Here is a 12473-nt window from a genome sequence, read left to right as displayed (position 1 = left end):
AGAACCTTGTACCCCCGCCAGCTAGGAAGATAAATTTGAGAAAAGTCCCATCTTCCACGCTGGCGCCTCCTCAACTAATAAACCTTTCTCTGATCCAAACTCTGACATTTTTTTTTTTTTGGCTTCACAGTGTGTCAGGCACACAAATTTAGGTTCGAAAACACTGTTTTTGAGTCTTCACTTGAAACACCACCGTGATCAGCCGTGTATTCCTTTTCAACTCGTGGACCGTGCACCTTCAGCCATCCCCTCACTCTCCCAGCTTCAGCTTCTCCATCTTCGCGCGTTTCTCCTTCTTCCCAGTCTAAGAACTTAGTTGCTTTCACCCTTAGCTTTCTTTCCTACCCCGCCCACCCCGCAGCCCCGCGGTTAGAATCTACCTTCTGCCAACACCACACACCTGAAACTGCTTCACTAAGTCAGGTAGAGAGAATCTAAAGTCTTAGTAGCCTGTGTCTAAATGCTTGAGACTTGATTTGGGAAAAAGGAAAAAGAAAGAGGATTCGAGTGTGAGAAAGGAGTCTTTTGGCAGCAAAAACGAATAAAGAGGAGTTATCTGAGACTAGAGAGTCCCTAGCCTGGGGAGAAGAGAAGAGAAGAACAGAGGACTTGTGAAGCAGAGGACACCTCTGTCCTGCTTTCTGGGGCTGTAGCTTGGAGGCAGCAAGATCTCAGGGAGAGACCAGCCATATGGTGTCTCTTGGCAGTCACGTCCATTAGTCATCTTACGGAGACTCCTGTATCCCAGTTTGGTGCAGAAGAAGCAGATAAACGAGACCTAAAGAGAGATGTGAACGGGGCAGTAAGCACCCCTCAGCCGGGGGACCTGGTGGGTTAGTGATGAAGAATCAGACCTCCTTCTCATGCCCACCGCCCAAACACCTTGACACTATGCGAGTAAAACTCTGACACCACTTCGTGTGGGGAGTAGCAGGAACTCCAAGAAGGACTGAGGTTAAATTTCCCATTAGCTCAGTTCGGACATCAACCTGAAATAGAAATTAAGTTGTTCCAAAACACAAATGGGCTGGAAATAACAAGTGGAAGAGAATCTGGGTCACTTTTATAAGAATAATCCTCTAAGTGAGAATGCATTCCTTCTTGGTAGGCCCAGCCTCAGCATAAGTACTGGCAGAGGAAAGACGCTAGAATTAAAGGAGTTAAGTTCAGGAAGAAAGAAATTCTGAGGATCAGAGATTTGCCTCAAGTGATGTAGTAGCCAGTGTTGGACTTAACTTCTAATCTGTAGTGCTGAGATCTTTCCTCTCCTTTCCATTTGTCTCTCTCTTCTCATGCCATTTCCACTCCCACTCACATTTTGCCCTATGTTGAGCATGAAAATAAGGTTAAAATAACTTGCCATTTTGCATTTATTACTGGTCACATTTTATTTATGTTTCTAATCTAGGACATGATTCATTTTTCCCATCAAGGAAATCAGATTTTACTTATTTTTTTATTATTACTTTTTTAAAAATTTATTTTTGGCTGCATCGGGTCTTTGTTGCTGCGCACGGGCTTTCTCTAGTTGAGGCAAGTGGGGGCTACTCATCGTTGCGGTGTGCGGGCTTCTCATTGTGGTGGCTTCTCTTGTTGTGGAGCATGCTCTAGGCACGTGGGCTTCAGTAGTTGTGGCCTGCAGGCTCAGTAGTTGTGGCACACGGGCTTAGTTGCTCCATGGCATGTGGGATCTTCCCAGACCAGGGATCAAACCCGTGTCCCCTGCATTGGCAGGCAGATTCTTAACCACTGTGCCACCAGGGAAGTTCAGGAATCAGATTTTATTTTGGAACTGTATATGCAAAAAAACTTTGAGATTTGTAGAAACTCATTCTTGAATTCTCCTGGACATGATTCAGAGGCTGACTGGGGGAAGGCCTGAATCTCTGGCTGTAGGGGATTATTGTGGTTTGGCAATGAGAAGCTGGGAAAACTTGCTTCGGGAAGAGGCAGAACTTCACCTTTCTTTAGTGGAGGGAGTCAGTGAACATATTCAATTTGTCTCCAATGGAAGGTCCTTTACCTGGACCTCTTTCTTCTGAGTGCCTAGGTGGTGGGCCATGGCCTCAGCGATGGTGGTCTTGGGGACCTTGGCTATGCGGTGGTGGGTCACAGGGTCCATGGTCATAGAAATCATGGCCATGGGGATGGTGTCCGTGAGGACGATGTGCATGGGGATGGCGCTCACCAGAACTATGATTATGAGGGGGCCCATTGGTCCCACTGGTTTCAAAATGAGGGTGATGGCATTTTGACCCTGGAGGGGGCAATGGTAGAGGAACTCCTGCTCAAAATGGTGGACTATCTGAGTAATTTTTGTCTTCTAGAGGAGGTGGGCATCTAAAGTTATGTGACTCGTGGGGATTATGGTGATCTCTAGATCCATTGGGCTTAAATGAAGGCCTGCCAGCAGGAGAATGCTCGTGCTCACCAGAGTGGAGGGGAAGGCCCAAACGATGCTTCACATCACTGATGTTTGTATGTTCCTGGTGAAGGACACAGAAGAGTGAATATCATCATGTAACACAAAAGAAGTTAGACGTTTAATTTAATTTACACCAATGGCTTCCAGACTTTTGGATTCCACAACTAATTTTAAAAATAGGAGACCCAAAAAAATGGTTCCTCGAATTCTTATCTAGCCAACTTGGCATTTAAAATATGAACAAAACTATCATCTACCACCAATATTATTTCACAATAGGAATAATACTTTGATAACACAAGAGTCAGAAAGTTAATCTCAGAGTAAAGGATACTCCTTTAGATGGAATAAATGTTGTATTATGAAAACTTTCCTTATTATTATTCTTCTCATTTCAACATAATCTGGTGAAATTATATTATAAAATGATACTCATCTATAGATCAACCTTCGGAAAACTAGTGCTTTGTAATTTATATTCTCAAGAGTTGAGGCTTTATGGTACAAACATCTCCTACTCCTAAAGGATGAGCGCTTACCTCTTTGCACTTGTGGAGCCATGTTCATGGTGACAAGCCTGCCCCCTCCATTTTGGGGGTGAAGGTTGGTACATGGACATTTGGATTATACTCACTCAGGGTTTTGTTTTGTTTTGTTTTGTTTTTTGCTGATGTAAAAAATACTGTGAAGAATATCTTGGTACAGAACAAAACTTTCTGGGACATATGTAAAATATTGTTTTGAATCTTATTTCATATACCTTTATATAGTAAATTTTAGGCTAATTCATTCTTCTTAGGTTCTATGCCTAATAATAAAAGCTAGGAATTATTAAGTGTCAGCACTGGAATCCTGACTACAAGGGCCACTTTCAAATTCATTAGAGGTTGATTGAATTGATCATGATTTTACTTTTCTGGCAAATCTTACCCTCAGTTCTTGGGGAAAAATTCATACTTTTTGTGTCATATCAGCAATTGTACTTTCCCAGGGGCCTATTCTCTCTGTATTTCTCTTCCCCCTCATCCCTCATCCAACATCTCTCTCTCTCCCTCTCCCCATTCTGTCTCTCTCTGTCTCTGTCTCTGTCTCTCTCTCTCACACACACACAATACACACCAACAGCCATAAGAACAAAATACACTATATGTGTGAAAATATCACTTAGATTGGCACTGCTCATGACAAAGGCTACTTAAGCAACCCGCCTTAAGATTGAAAACTTCACAGTTTATGACAATGTCTTTTGGGGTTTCCAAGTCAGAGTCTTCTACATCATAGGACAAATCTGCTCTGCAGAATCCGAAGATCTATAAAGAAGAGATAAACCTGTTAGTGTCTGTGTATGTGTATTTGAGTGTGTGTGTGCAGGTGGTATGAAGGTGCACAGCTCTTGTTGTGAACTTCCAGACATTTGGGAAAGGAAAACAGGCTTTCGAAAAATCAGGGTAATATTATCAAATATCTTCATCAGCTATTTAACCATTTTTCCTAGTCAACACTTTGGGGAAAGTGTAGGTTCTGAAGGGTTTCATTGCGAGTTGCAGTGGTTCCCTTCCATGAGTGGTCCCCTGCACTGAGCTTCCCCATGGGCTGTAGGAGGAACTCTGCATCATTGATACCTTTCCTCTAGCCCAACCTTCTGCATGAAGACCTGAGTTGCCTGTGTCTAGAGAGAGTGAAGAGTGGTGTAGAAGAGGGATTTGCACAACCTTAACTGGCCCCTTGGAGGAAAGTGTTGGGAAGAAGGGAGCCAGTATAAAAGTGGGTTTGCACAGACCCTGTTAAAGTGACTGTCTGCTGGCCCTACCCTAGGTACTGAGGCTACAACGGGCTGGCACCCCTATGCCCCAGAGGCCCCAATACCCAGCTGTCAAGGTTAGGCTAAGACAAGAAGAAAACTCTTTTTTTAGAAGAGACTGTTAAGCATTGAGGTTCTGAGTACAGTTTTGGAGTCAAACAGACCTATGTTAATCTTGGCTTTGCCATTTACTAGTTGTGAGTTTAAGCAAGTTACATAAAATTTCTGGTTTTGTCTTTGTAAAGTGAGTACATGCTAACTATCCACAGGTTGTGGGAAGGCTTAATTAAACGAGATAATGCTGGAAAACACTTAGCACTGAGCTCCTCTTCTCCAGCTGCCATGTTTCTCTACTGGGTTTGCATTACCTACACCAAGATAGGAGTTTGTTGGGGATGGGAATGGAGGAGGCAGGGTGTCTTTCCTGGTAGCTATTAAGCAGGATTCTAGAACTGCTTGAGGTTGAAAAGTTGAACAGTGAGAGAAGGAACGAATGAATGCCTCCTTTCTTTCCATCCTGGAGAATGTGTTATTAAACCTCAGAAAAATCCTGGACTTGAAATCAAAAGGCCACCATTAAAATCCTGTGTCCTAACACTTCCTAGCTAAGTGCCCTCAGGCAAGTGTTTAAACTTCTAGGCCATCTTGTTCCAGGGAAATGGAGGCAAACACTTGCTTCTCCTCAGAGGGGTTGTCACAGGGCTCCAACGAGGCCATAATATGTGTGCTTTGTAAACTCTAAGTCACCATACAAATGCTGAGTGTTATTAAGGAGATCTTCCTGCAGGTACCTGAGTATCAAAGTATAAGTGACTAGGGGAGCAATCCCATTGACTGAGCAACTGGAGGACTGGATTCTAACCTCAGCTCAGTTGTGAACATCAGGCAGGACCCTCTGTTGAGCCTCAGTTACCTCCTCGTTTGTCAAATGGGGTCACTGAGTGGAGTAAACGAGGTGAAGTGAATGAAAGCACCCTTGGGTGTCAGTTCTTAATACAAGCAAGTTATTAGTTTTAGCTAAGTCTTTAATCCTAATGGGTAAAGAACCTGGTGTTAAGTTGAGGTATATAGCATATATAATTCTATAATATACATGATACGCTCATGATTCACTTAACTTCTCTGTGCCTCAGTTTCCCCATCTGTAAATCGGGAATAAAAATAGTACCTACTTCATAGGGCGGTGGTGGGTTAATAAGGTCACATATGTAAAGCACTTAGAAAGTTGCCTGGCCCATAGTAAGTGGTCTCTAAATGTTACCTAGTATTTCACAGAGGCTGATTATACTCACATGAGAGTGCCTGGGAAAGTGGTGACTGGAGCAGTTCTTCACAGAGAAGTCCAGGTAGTAATTGGTTCTTTCCCCTCCTCTCTAGAACAAACTGAATCCAAGCAGTTTCGGGACATAAAAAGTAAAAAAGACAGTGGATACCTACGATCCAATATACAATAAAGCACTATGAGGAGCTTCCCTGGTGGCGCAGTGGTTGAGAATCTGCCTGCCAATGCAGGGCACATGGGTTCGAGCCCTGGTCTGGGAAGATCCCACATGCCGCGGAGCAACTGGGCCCATGAGCCACAATTACTGAGCCTGCGCGTCTGGAGCCTGTGCTCCGCAACAAGAGAGGCCGCGACAGTGAGAGGCCCGCGCACCGCGATGAAGAGTGGCCCCCGCTCGCCGCAACTGGAGAAAGCCCTCGCACAGAAACTAAGACCCAACACAGCCATAAATAAATAAAATTTTTAAAAAAAAAAAGCACTATGAGGATTCAAAATCCCCAGCATGTGCCATTTTTCTGATGGTCTCTGCCTTTAAAATATTTATCACATAAGTGATAAGGTGAATACTATTTCATTGAAACGTTCAAATTACACAGACATAATCAAGCACAGTGTGAAAAATCACCCTTCCTGCACCCCAGCCTCCCCTTCTCAGAGGTACCATTGTCATCCACTTGATGAGTTTTTCCTTCAAGCCTTTTCCTAAATATGTTGCACATATACACATATATCTAATTATTTAACATAAATGGGATCATAGTCTAAGTATTGTTCTGTAACCTGTTTTTTTCCATTAGCAATGTATCTTGAAACACTTTCCAGTGCATATGCATCCAAAACGTTGTTTTTAGTAATTATGTTGTATTCATTCCATTGCTTGGATGCACCATGATCTATTTAACTTCGCATTTTCAAAACGCACAACAGACATCAACTAGCTGCTCTACAAGACCCCTCTGGGTGGGAAGCACTTCGGTCCCTGGACTGGGAGGCAGAACTGCCCCACTCAAGCCACACCACTGGGTGTGGTGAGATAGGCACTCTGAGCCTCAGTCTTCCATTGTAACACAAGGAGGTTAGGACCCGATGATTTTAATGACTCGCATCATCTTATTATGCTCTTTCTTCTGTCTTTCCCTCTTCCTTGTTTGGGTTTTCCCTTTTCCCTGTTAGAGATTCAGATTCACACACCCCAACTCCAAAGACTAAAGAACCGAAGGAGGGCAGTTCTATGGTATCTGCTGCCTCTCTGCTGAGGCTGCAACAGGAGTCTCAATTTAAAAGGCAGCTGGCCGAGTGAGGCCAGCGGAGAGGGACAGTGCCGCTGAGTTTGCACCTGCCAGGTTGGAGCCTGGGCCCTCAGACTCTAGCTAAACATTAGTGGTGATTCACAACTCTTGCAACCCTCTTCACTTTGTCCACTCTGAAAGAAGCAAAGTCACCATTCTCCCTTTTTGTACTTCTCCAGGGCTTTGTCAGCTTGTTTTCTGTAGAGCTCAGTATCCTCAAAGAAATTTGAGAGTACTGGGCGGTCTTCAGTATTGACCAGTGCCGAAGAGACTGGAGAAAGTAGTTGGCAGCTTTGTGGTTACTGGGTTGGAAACAGCAATGTCAATGCTAGGACTTAACACATATAAGCATGGCAGCAAGAATAACTATAGCTTCCAATTTATAAATGGACAAATTGAGGGTTGGGGAGGCTAAGTAACTTGTCCAAGATCAAATCAGCCAATTAGCAGCCAAGCTGCTTAAACCCAGATCCTTCCGATGCTCAAGTCTCTGTTGTGACCCTTATTCACGAGGCCCACACCCCCATCACTCATAAAGCGCTAATATTTTGATGACCTCTTCCTGTCTCTGCCAACGAGAGAGAGGCATCGTTAACAGAGAGAGGAGAAGGTACAGCTCAATCTTTCTTTAAGGCAACCTCCTGAGGGAGTTGCTGACTATTAAATTTTTGTATGTTGAAACATGTTAAGATTAATTATCTTAAAAGAAGTTCTGTGATAATTCTTTTTGAAAAAGTGAATTAAAAGAGCATGGAATTTAGAGTCAACACCGGTGGTATAAGGTCATGACTTTGCCACTCTTTGGCTGTGTTCCCCAGGCCAGGTCATTGAATCTCTTTGAGGCTCAGTTATTTTATCTCTAAAATAGAAAGGATCATAATCTTTACTTCATAGTCTTGTTGTGAGATTAAAGGAGATAATACATCCTTTGTATAACTGCTTTGTGAACATACATAACTTTCAGATGTTGATGGCAATACTTGAGTGCTAAGTAGTTTGCAAAGTGTACTACACAGACAATTTTATTTAATTCTGAGAAGGAACCAGAGGGATAATATTATTGTTATCCTCATTTTACAAAGGAGGAAAGCTTGAAGAGGTTAAGTAACTTGCCCTCAAGACCACACAACTGGTAAGTGATAAGGTTGGGATTTAAACTCAAACAAATCTGACCCCAGAGCTTATGTTCTCTACGATGATGCCATACAGCCTCTTGTAAATTTCTATTTTTTTTTTTTTTTAAGGATTTTCTTTTTTTTTTTTTTTTTTTTTTTAATTAATTAATTAATTTATTTTTGTCTGTATTGGGTCTTCGGTTCGTGCGAGGGCTTTCTCCAGTTGCGGCAAGCGGGGGCCACTCTTCATCGCGGTGCGGGGACCGCTCTTCATCGCGGTGCGCGGGCCTTTCTCCATCGCGGCCCCTCCCGTTGCGGGGCACAGGCTCCAGACGCGCAGGCTCAGCAATTGTGGCTCACGGGCCCAGCTGCTCCGTGGCATGTGGGATCTTCCCAGACCAGGGCTCGAACCCGTGTCCCCTGCATTAGCAGGCAGATTCTCAACCACTGCGCCACCAGGGAAGCCCATAAATTTCTATTTTTATATGTTGAATTTATTTAAAAGAAGGTGTGCCAATAATAGGAAAAACCCTCTCTCTTCTCTTCTCAGGAGAGCAAGTAATAATACGTCCACAAGGGCAGGAACCATTTCTGATATGTACTTCATAGTCTTATATGATGATACCACTGTAAGACTGAATTTTGTATTAATTAGAATTAATTAGCATTTTAACAGATGATCATACCAGAACTTGTGGTGCAGTTAAAGTCATTCACTCTAAGATTCTGAGACCCATCCAAACGTGTTATAGCTATTACCTTACATTGTCCGATCACCTGCAAGAAAGAGGGGTTTATGTTATTGCCTACTGTTTTCCTCAGGTTGACAAGAGGGAACAAAAAAGTGAGGCACCATATTCCTACTAACCATTTGAAATTTGTCTGTGCTTTCTCTCACCAAACCCCCTCTCAAAAACCTGTATTTTCTTAGCATATTTCTGTGATCTGGATGCTACAAGCATCCAAAACCCTCATGAGAACCACGGAGAAACTGTGGAAACAGATCATGGCCATATCCCAAATATCTGCAAGGGAAAAAAATGCTAAAACCCCTGGGTATGTAAACATCTTATTTTCTGGATTTGAAATCTTATATCTGTGCTCTTTCATCTTTGTGTCCTCCTCCTGTGGCAGGGAGCCTGGGCTCTGAGTACCCACGTGCAATGTGCAGAACAAGACCCTATTCCTCATGGTGACTGCAACTAATCCCTTTGGCCATTTCTGTTAGTGGGATCAGTATTCATAGGACACGGCTACAAGTTCATAGGTCCTTAGACGTTAGGTGATTTGCTCAAGGTCTCACAGCTGGTCATGCTATCACATGGGACCACAAGCCCCACTGACTTTTCTTGAACTGGGTTCCAGGGTATAGCTCTCAAGAAAATATTACTCGAGGTCAACATAGTCTTCATGAGCCAAGAGGCAGAAGCTGCTCTTACTCTTTTACAGTGTTAGCCCGGGTGTGCAGCCACTCTGGGCAAGCACAATAGACAGAAGTCAAGAACGCTAAGAGGAGAGGAATGGTACCCTGTCTACTTACGGTATCAGATGGACGTATAGAAACAGCTGGCTCACAGTCATCCCAGTGTTTCCTGGATAGGACTGAACAGTCAGATTCTTTCACATCCAAGACTAAATAATAGACAGCTGTGGATCCCTGGGGAATACCAAGAAAGCAATGGGTGGGTAGCATGTGGGAGCCCAGAGCTTTTTCAAAAAAAAACTATCTTTTTATTTGTTAAATAGAATTCCTGCTCCTCTCCAAGTCATTGCAGATGTCCTTCCTTTGCGTCATTTGATCTATTTATTTAATAAAACGCTTCAGAGAGTTACTTCCGAATGCTCTTTTTAACTGGTCACAATGTTGCTTCTGCCCTTGAACTTTAAAAAGCAATCACTAAAAAGCAGTGTTGATTTGGGCGGAGGTGTTGACGGTACAAGCCTAGAATATAAGTGCTGACAGTCACATCACGGCCTCCAATCTGTATATGCAGTCATGTCCTCTCATCCAGCTCTACTCCTGAACTTGGATTTCTTGTCTTTTTAAAAAAATATAGATTGACTGTTTTCCCCTTTGGCTGCACCGCATGGCTTGCAGGATCCTAGTTCCCTGACCAGGGATCAAACCCGTGCCGCCTTCAGTGGAAGGGCAGAGTCTTAACCACTGGACCGCCAGGGAAGTCTCAGATTTCTTGCCTTGATTTCAACTTGCCCAAAGCTAAATTCAGTCTCTTCTCTTACAAACCAGCTCCCTCTCTCAACTTCTTTTGTCTGGTCAATGGCACCATTAATTATTTATTGCCTTAGTCTTTGTCTTAAAGAATGTCCACCTAGAGGGGTGGGATAGGGAGGGTGGGAGGGAGGGAGACGCAAGAGGGAAGAGATATGGGAACATATGTATATGTATAACTGATTCACTTTGTTATAAAGCAGAAACTAACACACCATTGTAAAGCAACTATACACCAATAAAGATGTTTAAAAAAAAAAAAAAAAAAAAAAAGAATGTCCTGTCCCCAAGCCTTGAATGGTCTTTCTTTGAAACGTCTCATGTCTTTTCTTTACTCTCATTGCCCTAATTCCCATTGCCTGGGGCTGCTCCTCTTGTCCTCATTCCTGAATGTGTGAAGTAGCTCCTAGTTGTGTCCCTGCTCCGGCCCCTATCTTCCCAGGCGCAGGGAGATCCGCCCCCCCACCCCCACACCTTCCCCACTGCCACTCAGAGGTCGCACTGTGCTGAGTCATCCTGCGTCCTACACGCGTGGCAGAGAGCCTGGAAGGGGACTACTGGTCATCAGATTGCTAGTGGAATCCTAAATCCCTCCACTCTCGTTCTCTGTAACCTTTAAGGCCTTGGTTTCTAACACTGTAACAAGTATAAATATCTCTGCTTGTCCTCTTTGGTGCCCCATGGTCTCGCCTCCCTGATTTCAGTGGTTCCACCAAAGGGTAGGTTATTTCTGGGGTGGTGGTGGAGAAGCAGGACTCCCTCCATAATCTCTATCAAGCCCTCAAATGCGCTCCGAATAAGCATATAACTTAAGTGAAAACAGTAGGCTTGCTTTCTTCAAGCCTACAGTCTCTCTTCCAAGGTGATAGCTGCTCCAAAGCCCACAGAGAACTACTGGAACCCCTCTGCTTTTGTTCCGCTTCTCCCTAACACCTTCCTTCCTGATACCCTACCCACATAGAGGCGGTATGCCTGGCATTCTCCTGGAAGGCCATTACACAGGCCACCGTCCTATTCAAATCCTGCTCATCCTTCAGGACGCAAAGGAAGCCTTCTTCCATCCCATCGTAATCGTTCTTTTATGAGATCACTCCAGCATCTATACCACTCACTTGGTCACTTGAATATATCCCATCTTATGCAGTTCACATATGTGTGCATGTGAGCTGATTATTATTTCCTTGAGAGCAAGTCCCACAGTTTATTCTAATCTTTCTCTTATAGTACTGAGCCTTTGACTGGGCTCTGCATAAGTGTTTACAAGTACTTACAGGCTGATTCACAGTGAAGGACATACTAGTAACAAACATTCATCTGAAGGAAAAAAGAACAGTCAGAGCAGCCCACAAATGAAACAGACAACCCTGCCCAAAGCCAATCCACTGTGCAAAGCAGCAGGCTTAGGGGCTAGAGTCTCAGTTGCCCCTGGTACACCATCTCCCCACTCAGCTCTGCCATGGGCAGCTCCACAGCACTTTGTCCAAGTGCACATCAGCGACCCGCAGCAACTGGGAAAGGTAGCCATCCCTCCGTCCTTTACTGATCAGGTCTAGAGCTTTCCCAGCCACGGGCTCAGCAGCATCACAGCCTGTGGGACTCACAGCACAGGAACGCTGCCGTGGGATCAAAAGGATGAAAAACAGTGCTGCAGTGAGTAACTTCATTTTGTTAAAATGTGAAAACCATTCCTTGCTCTGGGATACCACAGCAGAGAAGGTTATACAGATTTTCTAAAACACACACACATAAACACACAATTGATTAAACAAAGTCTTTATACATTTTTGTTATGTAACTGGGTATGTTCACCTTGACCCCTGGTTCAAATATCGGTCAACACGCTGTAAATGATTAGTGGGTCCTGGGGACAGAAAGTTGAAACATGCCACCAGTGAGTGGGTGAAACTGTGATCTGCACAAATCTGGATATTTCTAGTAGGTAGCAGATCCAAAGTGTGTGTTTTTTTTAAATTAATTAATTAATTAATTTATTTGTGGCTGTGTTGGGTCTTCGTTTCTGTGCGAGGGCTTTCTCTAGTTGCGTTGAGCGGGGGCCACTCTTCATCGCGGTGCGCGGGCCTTTCACTGTCGCGGCCTCTCTTGTTGCGGAGCACAGGCTCCAGACACGCAGGCTCAGTAGTTGTGGCTCACGGGCCTAGTTGCTCCGCGGCATGTGGGATCTTCCCAGACCAGGGCTCAGACCCGTGTCCCCTGCATTGGCAGGCAGATTCTCAACCACTGCGCCACCAGGGAAGCCCCCAAAGTGTGTTTTTGACCGTAAGCACTGCCTGCATTGGTATACGAGGTGGAGTCAGAAATAGTTTTCCTCCA

The 12473-nt window shown here is 44.1% G+C and overlaps 1 protein-coding gene across 1 annotated transcript; it reads right to left on the bottom strand.

The window, feature by feature from the left end:
* Positions 1-1494: 1494 nt before the first annotated feature.
* Positions 1495-11806, bottom strand: HRG (histidine rich glycoprotein). Its single transcript, XM_007198467.3, is given in 8 exon segments — positions 1495-2486; positions 3634-3735; positions 5519-5599; positions 6901-6963; positions 6965-7068; positions 8599-8689; positions 9453-9569; positions 11618-11806. Coding segments are annotated over 8 exon segments (945 nt in total). The 3' UTR covers positions 1495-2288.
* Positions 11807-12473: the final 667 nt, after the last annotated feature.

Source organism: Balaenoptera acutorostrata, chromosome 4 (genome assembly GCF_949987535.1).
Source record: "Balaenoptera acutorostrata chromosome 4, mBalAcu1.1, whole genome shotgun sequence".
NCBI lineage: Eukaryota > Metazoa > Chordata > Mammalia > Artiodactyla > Balaenopteridae > Balaenoptera > Balaenoptera acutorostrata.
This window is presented reverse-complemented; position numbering and strand designations above follow the sequence as displayed.